The sequence below is a fragment of the Pagrus pagrus genome, assembly GCF_965226575.1.
Source record: "Pagrus pagrus genome assembly, chromosome: 8".
Taxonomy (NCBI): Eukaryota; Metazoa; Chordata; class Actinopteri; order Spariformes; family Sparidae; genus Pagrus; species Pagrus pagrus.
The window spans coordinates 19,450,885-19,476,102 of NC_140192.1; the positions used below are offsets into that span (position 1 = coordinate 19,450,885).

General features: G+C 44.0%; 1 protein-coding gene across 14 annotated transcripts in view; it reads left to right on the forward strand.

Annotated features, from left to right (window-relative positions):
* The window catches only part of fbrsl1 (fibrosin-like 1), a 369,210-nt gene that overhangs the window by 267,122 nt on the left and 76,870 nt on the right, over positions 1–25,218 (forward strand). For all 14 annotated transcript variants that reach the window (XM_084359201.1, XM_084359200.1, XM_084359206.1 and 11 more), the window contains one exon: positions 9,951–9,980. In XM_084359201.1, the coding sequence (XP_084215327.1) occupies positions 9,951–9,980 (30 nt within the window). The remainder of the gene's footprint in view (positions 1–9,950; positions 9,981–25,218) is intronic.

Below are 25,218 nucleotides of genomic sequence, written 5' to 3' on the forward strand. Positions count from 1 at the left end.
TCTGTTTAACCTCTTGTGTGCCTAATCACAGGGCAGCTGTTATTTACTGCCGCCGTCCACAGTTTTACACCGCTCGGCTGCTCACGGCTCTGTCCCTTTCCCCCACTGCAGTATGTCTTATGACAGAGGCTGTGCGGATGTGCGTTTTCTGCAAGGAAAGATTCACTGAAAATGTCCGTTTATGGGTGGTAAAACCACTGTTTATGTATTCAGTTAAAATAGGGTTAATGAGGTGAGGAATAGATGGATCTTAAGTACTTTTGAAACCTTTTAAAATGCACTGGGTACAATTTTTGCTTAACAATTGAGTATAAAGTGAACTCAGATTTATTATTTTCTAAGAACATGCAACTATTCTTATTTTCATTACTAAATAATCTGTTGATTATAGTCATTTATACTGTGAATTGTCCATCCATTGCACTCTCCAAACCACAAGATGTAAGATTAACAAAGACACAGGAGAAAGAAAAGCCTCAATTTCTCACATTCAAGAAGCTATAAGTGAATAAAAGGCATTTTGCTTAATAAAGATTAATTAATTATTAAGACAAATTGTTTCAACACCAGTGAAGCTGATGGAAAGATGGCTAGACTCAAGTTGTAACTCTTTGAAGTATACTTCATACTGTGAAAATACCTAGTTTTTCTTTCTCACATGATGTGGTGGTATCACTGGTCCCGTGTATGTGCCCCGGGGATGTGCGAGCAGACATGTATCTGTCTTCACAGCCTCAAACGGCCTGGATGAGCGCGCATCGGTGTTGCGCGAGGCTCTCCTGACGTGCCCAGAGCAGGGAGGGAGAAAGAGAGATCCTTATGAAACGGAGTTGTCAGCCATTCTGTTGAGTTTCATAGAATGTGAGGCAAAACAAGAATAGCGTACAGCTGTTTCCTCCCTGACACAGAGGGAGGCAGATGAAGAGCAAAAGAGGGAAAAGAGAGAAGGAGGGAGGGAGAGAGAGAGCCCTCCGCTCTGTGATGTGCACTGATGTAGCTGCAGCTCTAGGTCAAACGCTGCCAGTGTTTTGTGTTCATCTTCGTCTCGTCTCCCCAGTGCTCCTCTAAATTATTCACAGCCTGAAGATGTGCAATGTGGCTGCCTCCTCCCTTCCTCTCTCCTCCTTCACTCTCATCGCGCTCTGTCTCTCTTTCTCTGTTTCCCATCCCTTCCTCTCTCTCTCATGTGACGGCTTGTTTCAGAGGCAAAGAACAGAAGTTTCTTCTTGTGAGCTGGTTAATCCCCCCCACCCCTACCCTATCCCACATCCACTCATCTACCATCAACCACCCACCTTTCATCACTGACTCCATCTCTCACACTCCTCCTTTCATCCCCGCTCGTCCCTCGCTTGCCTCTCCTGGCTGCCAGACTAGAGCCAGCCGCTTCCTTTTTTTAAGGGGGAGGCTGCCAGCTGTTAGCATCAACTCCTCGGTAGCGCCTGCTCTCCCCCCTTTATCTCTCCACCTCCCTCGCTCTCCCTGGTTTCATAGAAGCTGTGGTGTCGGGGTTGGACTGACAGGGTGTTTTTACCCTGCGTTTCTTTTTTATTCTTCTCTCATCTCGGTGACTTTGTGCTCATTTTATCTAGCCAAGTCGAGAGATAAACCTCAAGTGCGCACCAAATCCTCAGGCCAGTCGATGGCACTGATTAAAGATGTGCCCGACAGTCATTTCACCTTTAACAGACTGCCTGTCCTGTGAAGGTGGAGGGAGCTGCTGGAAGGACATGGTGGGGCTAGGGCTAGGCAATATGATGATATACTCCCTATGACCATAGAGTTTTTTTGAGTTTGCCTTGCTGATTATACTGAGGTTATCTGTGCCTTTTATTTTTTTGTAACAATACCAGAATTTTGGCATAAAAAAACTACTCGATACCTCTTTTGATACCACGGAAAAAAGAAGTAGTACACTCAATAGATACAATTTTTTTGGCTATTAACAACCTTCACACGGTGCTGGTACAAAAAACTCACCGAACAGAAATTGGATAACCTATATTATAGTAGTCGACTTATCAATACTTGTGACAACCTTATTGTAGACAACAAGGAAAAGGAAGAACCTTGATTTGTCAGGTATTTTCTTAATGGACAATCCAAAATTCAGCATTTCTGCATTTATTGAGCATTTATTTTATCCATAAATTCTTTCACACTTCAGTTTCCAAAATATCGACTGTATCACAATATGTATTGATATTGTGATGTCATAATGCACGTACTTTGATACACAGAGATATTCCCCACACATCAAGTTCTGGTCTAAGCCCAACACACAGTGCCTCTGTATGTGGGCTTATAAACCGCCTGCTTTTGAGACAGATTATTATTGTCATGTTAACTAGAAAGATGCAAGTATTAAATCCTGTTTGGACAGCAGGGGTTGATGGATGAGGTGTGCCCCTCGTGGCCACCTGAGGAGAGAGCGGAGCGGAGAGAGCAGCTGAAACCAGTCGCAGCCTTTTCCACAGGACACTCATTTGTAATTCTGTACCCTGCCTACAATAACGTTTGATCATTTCAGAGGGGGGACAGGAGGTACGGAGAGGGGGAGGGGAGCCGAAGCTTTCTCCCTCTCTCTTCACTCCCCCTCCCCAAACCCCCTACTCGCCCTCTCGCAATTGCTGTCACCCAGTATGAATGCCCCCTCTGGCCCGATGACAAGTCTAGCGTGAAACGCTTGGCTGCCCCCTGAAATTAGCAGTAGAGCCCCCCGGCGGCACATGCTTCTCATGACCAGCACACAGTGGGCCGCCGCCAGATTCTTTTCATTATGGCTGTGGCCTGCCAGCCCCCTTACTCTACCTCCTTCTGCCTCTTCCTCCATCCCACCCTCCCTCTCCTCCTCCTTCCCCCTGTGTGTCGGCCAGAGCTCAGTAAACAGCATCTGTAGTGCTCATCACATTACTGTCGTAGGGAAAAGAAGGAAGGAGGGAGCCAAGCTCTCTGTGGGTGTTGCTGTTATTTCTGTCTATCTAAGTGTCTTTATGTGTGCCTACAGTATGTGATTTTGTGCGTATGTGTATCGTATGTATAGACTCTACATGTTTCTGTGTGTTGGCTTGACAGGATTAGAGAGAGAGAGAGAGAGAGAGAGCTATTCGCAGCAGTGCAGAGAGTGAGAAAGAGTGAGAGAGGAGGGGAGTAGCAGTACAGAGCGATGCCTGGAGGCTCAATCTGTTCCTCACTGAGCTACATCAGTGTTAGAGACGGCGGCTCGGGCCGCGGGGAAGCCTCCACTCGCTCCATCAAACTGTCAGGCAGCCAGCGGAGCTGCACAGGGAGACTCTCAGCTGCCCCCGGGGCCAGTTCAAGTCAACATCCCATTTCCTTGCCTCCTCGCCTAATTTCTCCTACGCCCCGACTTAAATTTCCAATGCCCAGTGTCTGCCGCTGCGGCTCAGCAGCACCGGGCCCGGGGCCATGTCAAAACACTAGGAGGTGGTGAGGGCTGCACAGGCATTCATGTGTGTCCTGCTTTGAAGGCAAGATAGCAAGCTAGTTACAGTCACACGGTCAGCAGAGACAAGAAGAAGCCGAAGGGAGCTTTATGAAAGACGAGGTGCAAAAGAAAAATATAAATCAGTGTTGGTGTATTTTTTTCCCTCATTCTCTCTTACCTATGTCCCCATTTTTCTTTCACGACTACATTCATAACACAGTTGTGTATTCGCTGTCCCTCCAGGTTTCTGGCAGTTTTCTTCTTTCTCTCTGAGCTGAGTAAATGCTCCCTGTTCCCTCGTACATCTGCCATTACTGTCTGTTTTTCCCTCCGCCAAACTACTCCGAGGATCACACCAGCAGCCCGGCCGGCTCTGTCACTCCCCCAGTGAGTGCTGAAAGCAAAGATTGAGGGATTTCTTGTTGGAAAGGACAAGGCGGTCCTTTAATTTAGTGAAGAAGGGGGACAGCTCTTCAAGTTTACCCCCACCACCATCACCATCAATCTGTCTATGCTCCCCCTTCTTCCTCCTTGACCTCACCACATACTTTGCATGGAAGTGAAACAGCACTGCCAGGTCTCAGTGCTGTTTACATGGACTCTGGGTAATGTTAAAGTCTGCTTAGTTTGGCCCCAGGTCAGGACTATATCTTTCCTCACCCTGGCTTGATTTACATGGCTCCCGCTGACTCTTCCCTTAAGTGTGTCAGCTCTGAACCAGAGGCCTCTGTGTGTGTGTCTGGCTAATGCAAAGAGCATTTCTCAGAGCTTGTCTTCTTCAATCCTCCTTCGCTCTCATTCTCTCTCTCTGTCCTCTTTCAACGGGTCGCTGTGAACAGAGCTTTTGCTGAGGCCGTCTTTCTGTTTGCACAGCCAACTCCGAGGTCCCAAGCTCAAATATGGTTTTACAAGAGAGCCTGTCTAGGCCTGGTCGATATCATTTCTACCCGGCAGAGCTTTTTCTCTCAATCTCATTCCCTCTGGACCCTACATCTTCACTTGGATCAATACTTTCCTAATCCAGAGCTCCTGGGCTGACCCAGGGTAATCAGCTGACTTCCCATGCTGCCTGCTGGGGAGGTCAGGGGTCAAATGGCTGTATAGATTTGATCCTGTGATCAAATCACTTTGCTAGGTGGTGCTTTCAAATATAGCTTGTAGGGTCAAGAGCAATCACTTGCCTTTTTCTCTCTCAGTGGTTGCGTTGAATGCTGTGGGGCTACGTTAGCCACGTTAGCCCTAATATTTATAAAGCACCACATGTCAAGTTCAGCACTTATATGTTTACACGTGTTAGCACACATACACACAAACTTTGCAGTGACTCATGGCTTTCTAAGTTTGTTTCAGAGAGGGTGAGAATGCAACAAAGCATCCTGTTGATAAATTATGAAAGCTGAGTTGCAGTAAGGCTTCACTCATCACTATAAGGCCAAAGAGACCTTCAGATATCCCACTGATGTTTTAGGCCTGGCAGGAGGTCCCGTAGCGAGACCCGAGGCTCTGCTTCCACGGCCCATCAGAGTGGTCACGGCGCCTACGTACCGACACCTCATCCCAGCATCCACAGGAGGGAAATTGCGGGAGGAAATTGGTGTTGTTTCACCAGTATCCAACACTGCTTTGGTCCTCGACTATCTAAATGGACCATTACCCCCTCTGTGTGCTCTCACTCTGGGAGATCTGGGTTTGTCAGTACTCTCTCCCTCACAATCAGGGGTATCTCAGTCTATGTCCCTGGAGGGATGTCTTCTAAACTGAAGCCATTTTTCTCCTCAGTGCATTGTTGTCTTGTCACTTTATTCACAAGGACAAGGGATCGAGTGTAGCTGCTGTTTCACTCTGTTCAATCAGAGACTTTGTGGCCTTTCTCCAAGTAATGTTTTTCTTCTCACTTATCAGCCCCGGTCACCAGAATGAAATGTTTGATGTTTACAATTCTGCAAACCATGGATACGTTTAAATTTGTACGTGTCATATGCAACATGTCATGGCACGTTCTCAACCCATGTACGTAAGCTTACTGTCATGTCGGGAGGCAGTAGCGTCACAGCTAAGAGAGAGAACCGTCAAGCCAGAGACAGCGTTTCAAAAGTGTGAAACCAGTGGGTATTTTAAACAAGATGTTGTCTTTGCAACATTGTTTTTTGCAAGTACTATGAAGCAGTTGTTGATAGTGTGAAAGTTGTTATTCCGCCACTTACCATTGCATCTGAATTTCTTCCATACGTCAGAACATTATCTGGTGGCAAAACCTCTTTTTCTTGGAATGAATATGAAACAGCCAGGCAAGTTTTCATCAAAAATGTTATTGTCAAGCACAAATACTTTTCAGCATATTCTTTGTTTCTTTGCTTTTTTTTTTTTTACGTTTTTATCTATTACTTTATTTATTTATTTATTTATTTTGAAGAGGAACCGACAGTGACACTTAAATGCCAGCAGCTCAGGCAGCTCTTGTTTTGCCTATTTTTTCTACATTTCTTGCAGCGAGTACAGGGTTGCGATCAGTATTCAGACAGACAGTCGTTGACGCCTTGCCAGCATTTGCGTAGCCGGGCAAGTTCCTCCTCTGTTCCTCTCTCTATCTCTGAGGCAGAATTCATGGCAGACTGTCCTCCGAGTGTGACAAGTGGAACTGTGTGATTAATTTGGCCAGTCGTTTTAATGTGCTCCGGGATGCGCGACGCTTATTGTCTTCCCCTTGCACGTCTATCGGAATCTGCCAGAGAAAATGTCCAGGAGAATCGAGACATCCATCCCTCCCTCCCTCTCTCTGTTTTTTTTTTCTTTTTTTTTTCTTCCTGCTCCTCTCTTCTCAGCCCTGCCTCATTTCAGGGCTGAGCTACAGGGTCGTCATGGGGGCCAGCCCAGGTCGAGGCCTGGCTCCAGCCAGGGCCGCTGGCGGAATAAATCTCCTGTCTCTGAAGTGTTGAAAGCTGTGTAAATGTCAAACGCATCCGTCTGATGTGCTGGCTGAGGGGGAGGGAGGGTTGGAGAGGAGGTGGGATGCTGGGAGGGAGGGTTGTGGATGAGCCATCCACTGAAGCTAGTCCCCCGTTACCCTTCGTAGCTGGCGGTTGCCAGGTGCAGATGTTGCTGCTTGCTCCCTGCCTCTGAAGAGCCAGCCAGTATGTTTTTTTTGTTTTGTTTTCCTTTTTTTTTTTTTCTTTTTCGGAGGGGGGGGTTGTTTGGTTTGTGAACATCTATGAGAGACACAAACCTCTAGGGGCTTGGCTCCTGTCAGGCAGCTTAGTGAGCTGCATATCTCTACGATTTTAACAAAGTCCCCACTGACCACCAGACGTGCTGTTTAGGGAGCTTTCTGTTTGGGCTTGTGGATTTGCATTTTTCACCATTTGGTTTTCGTGTAGGGGCCTCATTGAAAATCTTCTTTACCCGGTGTAGATATTCAAAGAAGCATGGGGTGCTAAATGACGTGGTCCACTTCTCACACCCACGCACTTACAAACATGAGCCAATCTTGTACTTTTATAGGCTCATTGTATTCTTTTCTTTGACTCAGCCAAGTGCAATAGCCCAACAGGGCAATCGCATACAATACTGACAAAAACTGCTCTAACACTACCTCCATCCGTCCATCCCTTCATCTCTATAGCATCCCCCCCGCCTGTTCTTGCTGTTGTTTTGTTCCCCCTTTCCACCTGCCTCTCTCTCCCCTGCTGTGCTGTGTCTCTCTCTGTCTCTGTCTGAGCCGTAGCTAGTATTCCTCTTTACACTCGGCTGCAGTGCATGCTTCTTGTAAAAGGATAAGCACCATGCTGTGCTCTTTTGATATTATTTTTCCTCCTCGCCAGCTCCAGCCTTGTGAGGCCTCATCTCTAGTGTCGCGGCTACCGCTGCAACAACAAGGCCAAGCATGCACCCGGGGAATAGACCGAACCAGTTGTTCATCTCCATCACCTTGGGTTTAAACTCGTCCCCAGTAATAGAGAGCAACTCACAACCGCTGTGAGATGGAAGTCATCCGTTCAGCTGCATGCTAAGAATACATTTACACCACTTTCCTGGGGGTAGGGCGAAGTTGGAGATTGGATCAATTTTCTCCTTTTTTTTCGTGGATGTAAGATGGACGGAAACACTGTTTTGAATTTAATTCCTTTCAGATAAAATGCCACAGTGCAGAAGTGAGGCGAAAAATGGGTGGTGATTACAGGTCTTGATGTGGCGCTAACAGAAATGGCTGACAATTAATTTGTCCCGAATCCTTAGTCTGAATGGGGAATTGATTGACAAGAAGCCTAAGCCACTTTCTCTTGCTAATGCCTTGCACTCTGTAATGAAGGTCTGTAAAGCCCAGAAATGAGGGTGTGCAAACATTCCCCCAGAGAAAAGAAGACATGCTGCATAGAAATGTGGCCAATATTACTCATTTTCCATTCCAAGTACATGTGGGCATGCACACACTGGTTAATACTGAAGAGTTTTATTTTCTCATTTTGTTATTAGCGGTCATTACCTAGTATGGGCCATTTTCCCTTATTTTAGAGCAAGTTATCAACATGGTTTTATAATGTGTACAACAAAAACACAAACATATTTTAGTTTGGCATTTCTAATATTATTCTAATATAAATAACCACAGTCTCAAACATATGTACACAAGCACAATACAAGGGACAGGGACATTTTATACAACAGGATTGTGAGGCGGCCTTCGTTTGCTTTCACACTTATTTTCTTGATGCTGGCCGACATGCTTTCAAACGATAAACAACAATCACTTCAGCAAGTAGAGAGCCTCATATTGGACATATCATTTCACTGTATTCATCCTCCAATAGGTCTAGGTTGTTATTCAGTGTCTTATATAAGAATGCCTCAGTAGGAACAATAGGAGCTCAGGCATGTCTTTGAGTCTTTATTCTGCAGATAGAGATGCAAACACAACAATAACATAACTCCTAAGGGGTTGAGCCACAATGTTTTTCACTTAAAGCTTCTGCCAGCAAGGACTCCTGCTGTATTCCTTGTCAGAGTAGGATGAATCACAGAGCATGGAAGCCCCCCTCCGACTCTCCTCTCCTGAGAGATCTTGGCCACTGAGCCCTCGCACTGATTACTCTCGTTACTTAATTATACATTTGGACCCACCGCACTCGCAACAAAGGGCCGCTGTGCCTCCATTGACCCAGCTCCCTCCTCATTGTGCCCAGCTCTGAAAGGGAGTCAAACAAAATAAAGAGGGTCCACTTAAATATGTTGCCACAGGAACTTAATTGACAGATTGATGGCAGTTTTTCACCGGGGGCCCTCTCCCTCTCTATGTGGCTCTCCGCTTGAATTGCTCTGCTCCTCGTGTATCCTGCTGTGAGGTCCAGTGGGACTGGCCTGCAGCTCGACCACTCCTGTTTCCACAACTTCACTCTCTATTGTCCCGGGGCGGAGAGTTACCAGCCAAGAGCGTTTAGTGACAACTCAGTGTGAGAAACTGAAGCAAGGACGTTGTGATTTTAAGTGAAGGAATGTGGTTTACCATAAAAAAGTATTTCAACCGACAGGATGAGATGTGTGTTATGATCACCATAGAATCCACCTGAAAGGAAAAAAAGTGAAATATCCATTGCGAGCTGACTTAATTTTAACCTCACACATTCTTTTTAGACTAAAGTGAATAAAAAAATCCTGTTTTCTTTATCATTTGCTATACAAATACAGTCCATTTACCATTGAAAAAGAGTTTTCTGTCTGTGAGCATGTCAGGAATGAAAGGCTCTGGCACTCTGTTTGTCAGTTACAAGGCCTGACTTTCTCTTTTTCTTGTTTTTTTACTAAGGCAGCACCTTTTCTCAAGATATATAAGCCTTTTCATTTCATATTTTAATGGTAGATTCACTTGACTGGTGAATATTTGAAGTGTTAAAGAAAAAACAATTTCACTTCTTGACTGAACAGATGGTGATTTGGCCTTTGGCTGTGCCAGACAAGGCATATTTCAGAATACAACCTCTCTTATTATTTAGTTCCTTTATCCTCTGTGGAAGTCTGACATACAAATTAAAGACTGCTTTGTCACAAGGTGGATTTGAAATACCACACTTAATAGGCGCTGTGTTTGAGTATTCAGAGAGCCTGAGCTCTCTCTGTCCTTGAGATACTATCGTCCAATTTTAAAGCGCTCTTAAAAGGTTAAATGACAAGCTGCAGCTGAATGCAAAGTCAGTGAACAGGCTCTTTATAATAGAACCCAGTACTGTATAGTGTTATTCATTTTTTCATCTTTTGTAAATTTACAGATTTGAATTTGCAGCAGACACACCAGAATGGCGTTCAGTGCGGCTGTGCTGCTTTTCAAACATGAAAAACTCTCTTAGATTACCACACTCTCCTTTCCCTCTTCATCCTCTGCCGTTTGCACTGAAAGCTGTCAGTGAATGAGAGGTTGCACACAAAAATAACATCTGCACTGATTATGGGCTACTGGGGGGAGCCAAATGAATAATTCCTTATATTTCATGTGTCTGTCTCTTTTCTGTTACAGTGTGACAGCGAGAGTGACATTGACGACAAGGTAAGACTGCTTTTCCTGTGTTTATTCACCCGCCACATGAAGTGGCTCAGAGTTGTGAATAACAAATTTGAGCTCTCAACTAAAAGGAGAAAGACAGTCATAGTGTGTTGTTAGCAAAAAAGATGAGGGGGGAAGGAAAAAAAAAACACTCCGCCGGTCCCACCACTGTTGATCACTTGCATCTTACAGAGCAAGCAAGTGACAAGAAAATGTAGCACAAGAAGAAGCTGTTTTTCACTGTTACCTTTGTTTTGTGATGTAAAAAGATGTGGCATCCATAATATGTGGATTCCTGAATATGTCTCGAGTATGCCTTCTAGCCTAGATCATAGTGTATGCTACTATTTTGTGGGGCGCACACTGTATCACCTCTATTTGCTTGTTTCTCTCATATACCAGAGGGCAAATCATATCTCCACTTTATGCCTCTTATTGATTCATTTTAGTTTTACATTTGAGAGTTTTGCGATGATGATCATGCTCCAATCACAGAAAGCCTTTGTTCTCAAAAATGTAGGTTAGAGTTTGAAAACCGGGCGAGTTGTTTAACAAAATGAATTAGGATCTGTTTCACATGGTGCCCTTTTATTTTTATAAAGGTGCAGTTTGTAGGATATGGCCACAGTTTTGACATTATGTCACAGATGTGTCTACAATGGCAGTTTCTGCTGAGGTTTGCATGCTTACCAGCTAGCCCTGGCCTACCCTGTCTCATAATACCACTTTGTACTTCTAGAGGAATTTGTCCGGTAGTATATTAGCTGTAGTTTCAACTGGGAGATGGTTGTGAGTTCGCCACATTTCAAAATCTCTCTTATCTTTGAGTGTAATAGATAAAGAAAAGAAACTTGCAACAATGTTAAGAAAGGAAATATTCTTGTGGATTTCTCTAAGTCAAGCTTAATTGCCTTGTTATCTCATCGTAATATGCACTTACACACACTAATACAAACAAAAAACAAACAAAATAAAACTTGACAACGCAGCCTTAGTTTGCACTTCAACAGTCACCTCTGGTTTGATCAAAATAAACCTTCAGTTCACAGAGTGAGATGTGAAAATATCCTCCGCTGATAATGCTTGACACTATGGGGCCACTAGTTGCACAGCTTACTGAGCTAGCTAACAGCAGTTAGGAGCTACAGCCAAATATAGCTCCAGCAAAGAGTATATAGAGCAGCAGTTGGCAGTTACTCTGGTGGTATACTGCCCCCTATTTTATTTGGATGACCTTCGACTGGTCGCCGGTCTTTACACAGTGCACCTCTACGTTTTCTTTAAATGCTTTCAAATGTTTTACTAACAGTGGCTAAATGTAATTTGTATTTTTCTTTAAAAGTCTCAAATGTTAACCACATGGCAAACATGGAAAACGAGCTTGCATCATCAGCAACCTGGTGCGCCTGCATATTATTTGAGCAGTGACATCATCAAGTTTTAACCATTTGACAATTTGACAGATGTAGTCTATCAGTTTCACTTCTGTGTATTTGTTTATCCCAGACTCAGAGGTGGTTGTCTGATGGCAGCCACCTGGTTACAAGATGAAACGCCTTTGGGGAACCTCACGCATTCTAATTCCTCCACAGTTTAGCAATTACTCCCTGGTAAATGAATGAGATAGCATGCCTAATCTCCTGTAAGCTTAGCTCCCAGTTCTGTGGAAATGTCTGCCGCTCTCCCTATAAATAATACATTGATAGCAGGCCCAATTTGCATTAACTGTAGCCTGGCAAGTCAATAGGCTTTTATCTCTTCATTGAAGCGAGAAGGAACCGAGGGCGCTTGCTAGTTGACACGACAGAGAGACGTAGCAGGCCTGTCAGTCTCCATACGGCTCCCTGGCATCACTGTGGGGGGTAGAGAGGGAAGTAAAGTTGGAGGGAAGCTCTCCGAGTGTTTCCTTTTCAGGGTTTTGTTTTCCTTCCTGCTCAATCAGTTAACTTGAGACTTGTAACAGTTGTATATGGTGTCACAAATTTTGACATAAAATACATAAAAGTTTGATAGTACGATATTGAACAACGCTACTAAAAGAAAGAGAGGAGAAAAAACAAGCAATGCTGTGTACAAACTCAGCGGTGTTGCCATGTTGTTGGTTGGGTGTCAGTCTCTGTCTGCTCTGTAAAATAGCTCCATATTTGGCGTTTGGCACCACTTGTGTCAGCCAGTTTAGGTGGACTGGGATACAGTTCAAGATATGGTGGGCTATTAGACATGCTGCCAAGTTTTCAGCTGTCTGATTGTTGAATTTTGTACCAGTTATTACACAGTGCGCTGTCAAGAGCCAGACTGCAGCTTCTCCAGTTCAGGCTTTTTTCTTTTCATTTACTTAACATTGGTATGTCATGATGTGGTGTGTTAGCTTTAACAAATGCAATTTGTAGATGTATTACTGGCTCATTTGAATTAGTACTAAATGCAATCAGTGAAAAAAACTATTTATTTTCATCCAAACATGATACCTAAATCTTTAATGCGAGTCCAATAGACAGCAAAAATATACTGTTATTGAATGATAGTCAGCAAGAAAAGTTGTAACCAAGGTTACAGTCATGTCATCATGTATCTTGGCTTGTGTAGAACTTTTGAGTTTCACTCCCTGATCCTTTACTCGCTTTTTCGTGTCTCTTCGAGCTTTGGATTCAGTTCTTAGTTTTCACTCTCAGTTCTTACTCTTGGTATTGAGGGAAGTGAGCTTGGTGCTTTAAGGAGAGGTTAACTTTTTTTCATGTCTATCTTCAAACAGTACTAATGTGTGCACTGAACCAGCAAGAACCAAATGCTCTTTCAATGTACATTTGGGCATGACAGTATTGTTTTATGATTGACTTGAAAAAATGTGAACCAATCCTTAGTGAAGAAAGATAAAGAAGTAATATATCCATAAGTAATCTCTGAAATCGCTACTGGCTAGCATCAACAGACAGTATGTGATGGAACAGCCATGCATGAAACTGCATGGCATTTTTCTGCAAACCACAGATACGTTCAATTTGTACATTTGATACATTTCACATCAGTATTTCAACAATATGCGTCATACCACGTTCACATTACATGCATATGAGCTGACTTTCATGTCAGGGGGAGGAGGAGATGGTGGTGGCATGACATCTAGGTGAGACAGCGGCCAAAAGAGAGACCACAGTTTGACCTGGCGTTTCAACATTGACAATATTTGTAACCCTGGCCCTTCCAGCCGTGTTTGTGGTAAGAGAATCCGGTAAGTCAAAATATGATCTTTTCCTAACCCTAACCAAGTAGTTTTTGTACCTTAACTTAGCATACGTAAAAGTCACAACACATCTGTTGTTTGCAGAAATGTACATGGCCAGCATTTAGTCTGGCCAACGGAGTCGTTGATGCACATGAATTTTACATACATAAATGGACAATGAGTGAAAAATCAAAACACTGCATTACATATAGTAATAAGGACCTTTGCCACTCCAAACATAGCAACCCATCAACAGATTCACATACAGTGTGAATGCCCAATTTGAGTGCTTGTTAAAGAAAGAATGGAGGCCTAAAGGTAGGTATTGATATTTTCCGTTGCTCTAATGATGGTAATGTTCAATCCCCAAAAGCAGATTTATTGAGCAAGCAAAATCTTTCATTTGTGGCCAACAGGAAATATAACTAAATGGCAGCATATTTCAAAACAAGTATCAGTGTTGTGGAATCTTTGAAAACACACTGTTTATGTACATGTGTTTGCCAAGAGTACAAGAAGAAAGGAACATCTGGACAAAGGCTAAAGCAGTGCAGACCTTTTCCTTTCCTCAGAAACATCACAATCAAGTTGATGAGAGTTGCGAATCATCCAGAGCAAATTGCTGACGAAAGAAGAAGACTGGGAAAAGAATACCTTGACAGGCCATCACCAAAAGCAGGAAAAAAAACCGATGGTGTAAAAATCGGGTTTCGTGAAGGGAAAGACAAACACTGTCATTTGTAATTGCCCGCACTCAGGATAACTCGACAGCGATAATTTTCTGCAACGTTTTGCTGAAACAGGTGCCAGCTCCTCTCGTATCTCTCCAATGAAAACAAAGACTCCTTTCACATCAGATTACCAGCCACCTGAACACCCACATTGTCAGGATTTCACAGATTAACTTAATTAGAATATTGCTTCCAGGTGTGCCCCCAGGGTGCAATCAGTTACACTGTATTTGAATAAAACTGACGAGTTGCTGCCACAGCAAAGTCAGTTTAGATTGCTGCACCTTGTGAAGCTCGCTTGTATCAAAGCAGTCCCTGAGCTAGCATGCGGTGATGTGTTTCCAGAACATGTCAGACTTGAATTCTACGGAGATTGCCGGGTCACCTCCAGTTCAACACGAGGCTGCTGCGAGGGGGATCTTTATGTAGATTGGCGCAGCCTTGAAGAAACAAGCAATCACAATCTGGGTATTGTGTTCTCATCACCGCCGTTTCTTCTTGGGAGGCCATTTGTCTGATGTCCAGGATTACATGATGTTTGACAATGACATGCATTCAATGCTGGTTCTTTAAAAAAAAAAAATAACAGCCTCGACCTTGAATAGCCGAGCTTATGCCTACACCACAGGGGAAAACCCACATACTGTAGTTAAGGATTCCTTATAGAGAACGTGTTCTTCGCTGCCTTTTATATTAATAAAGCAACACTAAGTGTGTTTGCGCATAGCCGTGCTAAATTAGATGTTTCTGAAGGAGCAAACCACATGTTGGGTAAATCACTTGGCAATACAGGGACTATTTGTGTTCAAGTCCGTCTGAGGCCATGTTATGGAACGTTGTTTATTCTTTATTCTTGATCCAAATGCTTTGAGCCACTTAAAGTCCCTGTGTGACTGTCAGTTGATTAGAATGTACTTAGATGTCCCAGGACACGTGGTAGCTGTTTAGTGCTTTGCAAAAAAATGTGTTGGGTGAATGGTCGGGCTTGTGCACCGGTGACATCTGGGATGAGAAGACGTCACGAGGACAGTATTTGACATAATGAGATTTGTTATTTTACATAAATCCTGGTTATATGTTTATACTTGGCTTATTTTGAATGTTTATTCGGGTCAGCTCTGTGAACTCTGTGATAAATGTTTTAAATGTTTCATGTCTGTTGTTTCTTTTCTGGTTATAAGTGAAGCCGTTTGTTTTGTTTTTCCTCTTCATTATGATGCTCTTTAGTCAAACATTTTATCTTTTATCAAAAAATTGCAGCGTCTGTGATTTCGACTACATTAAGTAGTATTAATCAAAGTCTCTTTTCAACCACGATAAATTTAGCAAAAATCTTCTCAGCCCTCCTGCTCCACCTATAATCTATCAGCCAACCAATCCTGTCAATCTCTGACATGTCTGAGATACTCCAAGTCAAGACGATCATTTTCCGTCATTGGAGAGGCAGAGAAAGAAATAGAGTGGGATTTATCCCTTCTCAGTTTGTTCATGCACTCTCCTGAAGTGTCATCCTATCTCCGTTAGGCCCCACTTTGCCATCCTCGCTGGCTCCTCCAATTTCCTCTGTATTCTTTCTCCTGTGCAAATAATACAGTGGCTGTCTGTCTGTGCGCGAGACGTTAGCATGAGCCGCTTATATTCTCTGAAGCTCTTAACACAGTGGCCTCGTGTCAGGTGCGTTACCATTGCCGCCACCGCCGCCGCATCACCATAGCCACAGTGGAGGACACCCGGGTCGGCTAATTCTATTTGGTCCTATTTGCCGAGCAGTCACTCAGCAGAAAGTGTATCTGTCTCCGGGGGAGTCTCCAAGGACCATTACCACATCCTGTCTATGAGCTCTTTTATGGCTCCGGTGTACTCATCTGCCAGGGCAGAGCACAGGCTCTGATTGACACATTAATTCCTCCTCTACCCGCTTATCTTCCTGCTGTGTGCAAAATGAATGCCATATCACCGCGTCGGAACGTCTCTACCGGCTTATCAGTAATGGCTCGTCAGCTAATGGTATCCTCCCAGCTGATGTATTGGGGAGGGGTACGCCCCTGTGAAGTTAGCAGTGTAACGAAAAACAAGCCTGCTGCGGGGATTTCAGACATATCCGTTAACACCACCACTACCCTCACCACTCTATTTTTTTCTCAAATCTCATCCCCCTCTCGTATTTCCTCTTTTTTTATTTACCGCCTGCTCTCTATCTGTTTCCAGCGTTTTTATGTCTTCCCCTCTGCCGCCATCTTGGAAAAGGAAAACGGCGATAATATATATTCATGTAGGTACATTGCCCCTCCCACATACCCCTCCTCAACCCCCGCTGTTTTGCAAGACTCAGATTGGTCTCCAAGAGTCATCATATTCAATAACAAACAGGCCACCCACCAGGCCGCTGACAACCTTAACGCTTTTTTATGGACGGGAAAAATGGACCGGCTTAATGTTTCGACACAAGTGATCATCCGTCCTCATCTCTTTAATGAAATTAGATTAAGTGCACCTGGGAAAGAGCTGAGAAAGCAGAATGCCTCGCCACCTCCTTTAATCTAAAACCAATTTGCCAGTAATATTCCTTTCCCCCCCAGCTTTGGGATTCGCCGGCCCTGATTCAAAATGGAGGAGGAACGAGATGAGACCAGAGCTGACTGGTTGCATTCAGCTCCCCACAGGCACTGTGAAATTAGACCTGACACCGGCAACACAGGCCTTAATATGGAGATGTCATTTTTCTCCACTTGCTTTTGTCTTTCTCTCTCTCCCTCCCTCATCCTCTCATTCTTTTTTCTCTTTTTCTGTCGCTTCCTCTGTCCAACGCAGTTTGAACTTTCTAGCAAAGCCTGAAAGTTAAACAAAACAGAAAGGGGGAAATAAGAGGTAACATTGTGCAACGTGAGCGATTAACCAGTCCCCTGTTATTTCAATAACGTTTGGTTGTAAGGCCTCCAGTAAGTTTCGGGGTTAAGGTTAAGACTGGAGTTAAGCCATAATCAACTTTTTTAGAAGAAAATAATGATGACTTCCAGCTTTGTAGATCGGCCAGAAATAAACATCTCATGATGTTCCTCACATCTCTTTATTACCGTGAACCTGGAAACATTTATCTCTTTAATTTATATTGAGCTGTTCGCCATGTGCATTCCTGCTTAACTCCAACTCATGTGTGCTCTGCAGGCAAATGTTTTTCGTTTTTTTTTTTTTTTTTTTCATTTTGTGGTTGTCAAGCGATACATCTGTTGTGCATTTAGCGCACAAGTATGCGGTGATCAGCGAGCACATTTGGATTTGTCTCCAAAGTGAAGAAGGATGCCCTTAGTGTTCGCAGAATGTGTTTGTGTACAAGCTGGGAGGGAAGTGAGTGTAAGGGCACGCTCAGCGGTGAAAGCCCGCCCCAGTGCATGTTGGGAAGAAGAGGCGTGATGACAGAGAAAAACTTGAAGCTTCTGCAGGGCCAGCCAACAGACACAGCGCACTGACATCAGCAAAGACGGCTTGTCACTAGCAATGCATGTCATACAGCAACGCAGGGACAGTCAACATGGCTGTGGCGTCATTGATGTGGCACCCAATAGCCCGATCCACATTCTTTCTTAAAGGTTAGCACTGATGTTGGCATTGCGGATGAAAATAGAAGGGTTGTGGCGAGCACAACCACGCAGGCCACTCAGAACAGGAGAGGTGTGAAAACATAACATGGCATCAAGACTGTAATCTTCTTTCACTTACTGCCTCCTCTCAGTGAAGCTGTTTGTGTTGGCAGAGAGTGTTAATAGAAGAAATAGTCGTCCCTTTGTTCTGTTAAAACCATAACACACACCCTGCCCCTCTGTTTCTTTAACGCCAGCGCTCTGCGAACTCTCGGAGAAAATCTTGTCACCGCTCAGCCGCGTTCAACAGCTTGTGATCATTGTTATTGAAGGACTTATTGTTGCCTCGATGAACACCAGGGTTTGGTGTGTGTTTTTCCTCCACCTCAACCAGATCCATTTTTAGAGGTGGTTTTGCTCAAACACTGTTTTTTTCCCACCTGAGAGCCCTGGTCCTGTAATAGGAGAGTTTTCAGCTGCAGCCAGGTAAAACGCTCGATTGCACAATTTTCTGCCAGAGATCTCGTCAGTTCAATGATACAGTGATAGAGAAAGCATGGCATGTCGTATCAACAAGACAAGTGGTGGAGTATTACACCGGCTGCGGTGTCACATTACATCTATCTGGTACAGTATATACCTGCAGGATACTGTAAGAGCTGTGGGTTTTTTTTTTTTTTCAGACTACATATTTTTTTGATGGACCTGCTGCTAACATTTTAATTTTAGGAATCCAAATGAAAGTAAACAACTGCTTTCTTTCTTGCAGTTCATCAATGTTTCCAATAAGAAAATGGGATAAGATCGCTGTATAATTTTAAGAGGGCTGCAGCTTTTATTGGTTGCATAACTTCATCTACCTTTCAGAATAATTAGATCACAAAACATAAAACCTGCTTGATGTTATTAACCTGAAGTCACTTTATAAGTAATATGTTTTGAATGATGCAATCTGACTGCGGTTAATGCACAACCACTTAATAGCAAGTAAAGCATAACGCATAGCCCAGGGAGAAAGCAGTTGTGGCACACAAAGTTAAACAGCCAGCTAGACAGACTAACCTTGTGTTCAGTTTGCTCACTGTGCACCAAAGCAGCATTGCACAGAATTCAATGTTTTTCAAGTGGCCTGTGTTTGAATAACAATCCAAGCACAATATACATTTTTCCACATGAGTAATAAAAGTTAAATCAACTCAATATTGGGTGCAGATGTTCTGTGGAAAGAGAAAAAAGACGCAAATGTTTTTGTGTACGTGGATGTAAGATTTGAGTGTTTCTGATCGTGCATAAACATAATGTCTAAGTGGGTTTTTATTCAATAAACATAGTTGGACTGTAATTACTTGCACATTTCTTCTGGCTAGAAATGCAAGACAGACTTTGTGCGCGTTTAGAGCTGGCGCACCAAGACTCGTGTCTGTCCCAGCCTTGGCTTGTCTGCACAAGGCTTCCTAATGCAAGACGACTTGCTTTTCCTCCACAACAAATGGCACATGCAATCAAGGATAAATATAGAATTCCCTGTTGTTATTAGGAATCAGTGCCATCGTGGATAATGTTTCCCTGAAGAAGTGCTGCTTCCTCTCAGGCCAGGAATACATCAGTAAATGGAGCTTAGGCCCACTGTGGCTGTGAAAAGAATGTTTACAAAGCATCTATTCCCTTCTCAGACAAAGAGGCCAGTCAGCAAAGTAGTACTCTAGTCATATTTTTTGCAGAAATTTTACAAGGAAAACCGACCGACATTAATCATGAAGTCATAGGCCTTTGTTATTTCTTCTCTGTATTTTGTCTCCGCTTACCAATTATTTCCTACTGAAGCCAAGTTACACGACCTTGCATCTTTAAAGAAAGGATCAGCTGCAGCCCTCATAGTGGTGATGATGGACAGTAAAGGAAGTGGGCACTGAGGCTGAGCGTCTCTCCCACCCACTGAGAGAAACATATTCCATCTTTCTTTTGCTAACCACTTGAGCATCTCCAAGTCAATCTAAACACTCAGATGCCTGTGGATGGGCTGGCGACTGCCAGACCTCAAGCCCTGCAGGCCCTCGCGTCACTCGGGCTCTGGAGGGAACTTTCCGTGGGCGAATGTGTATGTGATGTGGAAAGCCGAGAACCCCGGAGAGCACGCTGAGATCAGGCCCAAACACACACAGGGGCCAGCTGCCTTCAATTAAGCCCCAGCCACTGCAGTCCCTTAAAACCAGCCTGCTTTGATCTGAACCAGCTAAGGGAGAAGGTACATGGCTTGAAAGATTACAGGAGAAAAAAAATTATTATTGTATCAAAAGGTGCGCCCATAAAAGTTAACGGGGGGATTTTTAGGCTCAGGGGAAGAGGGAAGCAGGTATTAACGATGGCTGTCACTCATGTTCATTTGCAAGTTATTTTCCCTTTGCCTGTTCAGTGAGCTTTAATTAGTGGACACACCTGGCCTCTCTCCGAAGTTAACTACAGAACTCTCCCTGCCACTTTAGTTTTTATGGGCACTGAAGACCAATGCTGAGTCATGCGGGGCACATTGGCACAATCACAGCTGATATGCTTGTCAGTTTTGGGCAAAGAGATACAGCAGCTCTTGGATATGTATGAGGTTTAGAGCCACAGACAGAGACCGGCATTAAAACTGTCCCAGTGCCAAGCGCCACAGACGCAGGCGGCACGGGCATCCATTAAATTAATTTGACTTCATTAGTGCAGACCTGCTAGGCCTGGGGTGCCCATAGAGATGCCAGGGGGTGGGAGGTAGGGGGTGGTGGTTGAGTGGCATCAGCCGCTGTGCTCTGAGGAGAGCGAACACATGGCACTGACAGGCGGAATATGGCCCCAGTTCTTACACCGGGACGGCTGCCAAACAAAGGCAACATGCGTCACTGGCTTTAGGGGAGCTCAATCAACACCCGGTCGGAGCATTAACGCCATGCGCGCCGCACCACATCACTTGGGAGGCCGCGGGTCGCTGGGCAGCCTGCTAGTCATGCGTGTGCACACCGTGAATATGGCAGCGTGATATGATACAGAGTCATTGCCTGCAGGTTGACCTACTGCCATCACCTTTGTGTCTGCTGCCAGAAGCGCTCATGTTATTAGATTACAATGCTCACATTTATCTCCAGTTAATGACTTATAGCAATGATAATGTCACAGCAGTGTTTAACTAAGTCAGATTTGTTGTCATTAGTTTTGGCATGCCAAATAATGCTCAATACTTTCCTCATATACCATCCTACAGTGTTGTTTTTACTCCACTGGTGTTTTACCGGTGGAAATTAAATCAATGTAATCCCAGCAGGATTGAAATACTTGCTGATACACTGTAGGTGACTTCTTTGTATGACTGAGAGTATTTCTTTTTGAGCTGATGGACCTAGTATTGAAAATAAATGACTGCTTCAGAGTTGAGAGTTGATCTCAATCAGTGTTATTGTTTCTGGATCTAAAAATATTCTCAGCCCAGTTGCATTCAGCCACCAAGCCAATGACCTGGCATTGTCGTGATTCCTTTTTGTTTCGGGAGGCGTGTCCAGTCACTTAACTGGAACCTGCATTTTCCATGGTAACACGAGGCTAATCAGTGTTCTTTGAGTGATTGGTACAGCGTGTCATTCATTAATGAAGATCTAGGTTCGTGACTTTATCGAGTGAACACTACTGACGCTATTATTATCGCTCAGCCCACTTAGCCAATGCTCTAAAACCCTGAAAGTGGAGCTGGTGCAGCAGTTATTATGGTACTTTGTGGCTTGTTAGAGCACCACAAGTATTACCCATAATCGTTTCCTCTGTGACCTCCCCAGTGACCTCCTAGGAAACTTGTAGATTGGAAAAGCTAACACTGTTGTTAGTCTGTTAGAGAAGCTAACACTAATGTTAGCCTGTTAGCTTTACATTTCCCAGACCATGTATTAATGGGTACATATTTTATCCTCCACCAACAATTAATGCCACTGAATCTTTTTTTGTCCATGCAGTAACTAGCTAGCCAAGCGCGACTGAAGTGAGACAGCCGTTGACACGATTACAAGCCGTCTCTTATATTCTAAACACACATACAGGTATGACAGGATGAGTGCCAATTGAAGAATTAAGTTCGACGTCATGGTTAAGTTAATATAAGATGTGAGGTCCGAGTTATGATAGGACATAGCTGTGGGTTTCGGAATTGCTTCTGATATAGGAAGACAGAATTTACGAATACAATACGAATAGACAAGCAGTTAGGACATTGTTCTGTAGTGAGGCCCCAGTACCTTAGCAGCACTTGTAACCTGCGACCTCTCAGTCCCAGGCCTGCTTCTGTAACCTCAAGGCAACTGCTGCCCACTTCTGGAGCTCTGCTGGGAGTGGTGCACCTGATAAATGTGAAAATAAATAAATAATGGGAGGCATTAAGTCCGGATAGGACTGGAAGGTAGCCTGAGGGTGGTAAGTGTTATGTCTGACAGCAGCGAACACTTTGATCAGAGAGCCCCGTCTGAAGATCGCTTCCACATCTGCACAGGGGGAACGAGCTGTAAACTGCCAAGAAGCATTTTAATGACAGTTGGATTATAAAATGAAAGAGGGCTCCAGATGGCAGGCAGTGCAGCGGCTGCGGTTCAGGGGGGAGGCTGTTTAAACTGCTTTTTTATTGATAAAATATGGGGTGAAAAATTGCGCAGAGCTTATTAGGCGTCCTGCTGTGATGTTGCTCAGCTGGCCAAGCTGTTCACCGTGGCCCCCGTCCAAACATGCCTCCATAAATTTTTAGCAGTACCTTTAAATCTGTAAGATCCCTGCTTGTTAAGTTCACCCTGGCTCACCAAAATCCCCCACACCGTATTTGTCCTTTGAAAGACTTGCTTGTGTGTCCTTTTTTTTTTTTCTTTTTGACCGGCTGGATGATGAAAGAGATGTTAGTAGCTCAGCATAGACTGAGAATATTGTGGGGGGGGTGGGTTCCCGCATAGCATGCTCATTATCAACCGCCAAGAACCAGAGTTTAGCCCTTAAACAACTTAATTCCTGCATGATTTCATTAGTTTTACTCTCTTAGTGATAAAATGAGACGAGCCTTATTAATTCAAGCCACTTTACAACTAGAGTGTATTGTTCAAGGCAGAAATCGTCACCTGGGCATTGACATTTAGTAACTGGCTGCAATAGTGACCATAAGAGAGACACAGTTGAACTTAGTAAGAATCAACGACCAAGATAAAGCACAAATTGCATGAATAGTATTGTGCACAGAAGTATAAGAGAGGTCCTATTAGGCCCACTAGAGAAGTGGGAAATATAGTGGATAGTGGAAAGACAAGGGTTCGTTAAGTAATGAATTCCCTTTCAGAGGTGCTACCTTAAGGCTTTATAAATGTGCATGTTGGATAAAAGTCAGGATGATATATTGGTGGGAAAAGCATGATAATCACAGTTATGTTGGTTAAATCAGATTGTCACCGTTTGAATAAGTGTCTCCTAGTTAATGTTACCTTACACTAAATTGGTCTGGTGCACATCTTTGATCGGGAGCTCAAATTGAATTTGCTTGAGATGTTAGTGGGCCTGATTCAAAAGCTGGGGGGAAAAAAAATCACGGTCTCAATAAAAGACATCAGTGAAAGCAATCTCGACTCCATCAAAATCCATACATGTCACATGTATGCTTTTCTCTCCGCAGAGTGTGCTCCCTTCAGCTAGATATGCTGTTAGCCATGCTCTCACTACTAATTTAAAATCAATTTAAGCTGATAGGGTGGTTGACTAAAACGCTGTCATAATGGCCGAGCAAAAATGGACGCCTGTATTTTTTTTCCCTACCTTCAGAAAACAGGCAGCCTCAATTTCTATTCCATAACTACCACTTGAAGGCCGACCCGCCGTGCCCCCATTCCACCCAAACACATCAAAGACAATTACTGTCGACATCACATCAGCTTACAACTCTTGGTTTGCCTGTTTGTCTCGTTATGTGACTTAAAACTGCCGTCTCCCACCCAGGGAAGGTCCCCTCCCATCTGCCCACCCTTATGGGTTTACACACACACACACACATACATACATCTCCTTCCAGCTCAAAGAAGAGCGACAGGCAGCCGACAGCCTAATGGACTAATTTGTAATTGCGAATGAGTAAAAGCTGAGTTGTTGGACGTGTTATAATTTGACAGAGTGGCAGCTCTGAGCCGGACAATGAAGCTTCAACCGCACATCCTCCTTCCTCTCCTTCAAATGCTTTCTTTCTTCCCCTCCGTGGAGAATAGTCGGAAAGGAAGGTGATGGCAGAGATGCTTTCGGCACATTCTGCTTCTCAAAGCTCCTGGCTCTGTCATATTCCTTTTCTTTTTACCCAGCCCCCCCTCACATCCCAATCCCCCCCTCCCCCTCTACCTTCACATGGATCCCATAGGATAGAATAGGGAAAGTATCTCTGAGCATTCTGATGCGTTTGAAGTGCAGGACAGATGGGAGGCTCGAGGGACTGTAAAAAATGAATCGAGGCTAGTAATAGGAGAGATGTTTTGAATCCTCTCCCCCATAAGTTATTTATCAGGGGCCCTTAGTGGTGGAGGAAGACTTCAGAGTGCTCCCTTAATGTAGCATCTGATGACTAGTAGGGGGGCTGTTCCAGGAAGTACTGCTGTAAAACAGGAGGGGAACATTAGCAGGGAAGTCTCTCAGGGCCCCGGCAAAGAAGAGGAACAACACGGAGGGCGGCTCTTTCCCAGCATGCAACACAGGACAGAGATGAGAGGTGTACAAGAAGATGTCCCGGAGCCCCCTACCAGCCAGTGATATCACTTGAGGTACAGAGCAAGACGTTCTGTACTATGATTCCCACCATGTTAGGCACGATTCAGCAGACAAGGTACTTCAAATAGCTGTGAAAGTAAATAAGACAAAGCAGGAGCACATGAACAGAAGGCAGCGACTGCTGGTTACATCAGTAGTCATATACATTGACTCCAGACCATGTCTAAAACATTTCTATTTTTGTTTTGAATAAGCTGCTTTATTACAAGATTTGTAAAAGACAAAGCAGCAACCAGAGCAGCCAAGTGACCAATCCAAATTAGGTTGGACAAGCTTAACAAGCATGGTGTTCTTAAATTGTCCATCAATATAGAGCGTAATAGCAACAAATCAGTCATGTCTACCATGTCAAATAACAACAAATACTAAATATATAAACACTGAAATTATTTGTTCCCAATTCTCAAATGTTCCCAATCACTCAAATGTCAATATTGTTTTGTTCTTTGACGTGTAATAATCAAAATGCATCACATCTATAATATTAGGCGTGAGCTTCAGTAACCGACTTATTTCTAATTTTAAGGACCGGAAAGCGAGACATGGGTCTCACCACCTTGAAACTCTGTACATATGCGATCACAGTAATGGGCCGAGCCAACTAGGGAAGTCTCTGATCACAGGAGACTAATGGCCTCTGAACTGATCACTGAGGCTAATAAAGACCAGCTAACGACATAGTCGCTTCGTTTGTGCTAATTGCTCTCCCTGGACCTCCGCCGTGGCCCGTGTCTCCCGAGCATCTGTCACCCGCCATATTCCTCGACACAGCTCAGACCCTGGCCTCAGCCTCAAAGCCGGGCACACCGCCAGAAACAATTGTCCTCTGGTGTCCTTTTAGTACGGTCAGGTGTAAAAGAACATTGTGTAGGTATATTGTTTGTTTTGCCAGATTTACATGTTGGTAATACTGG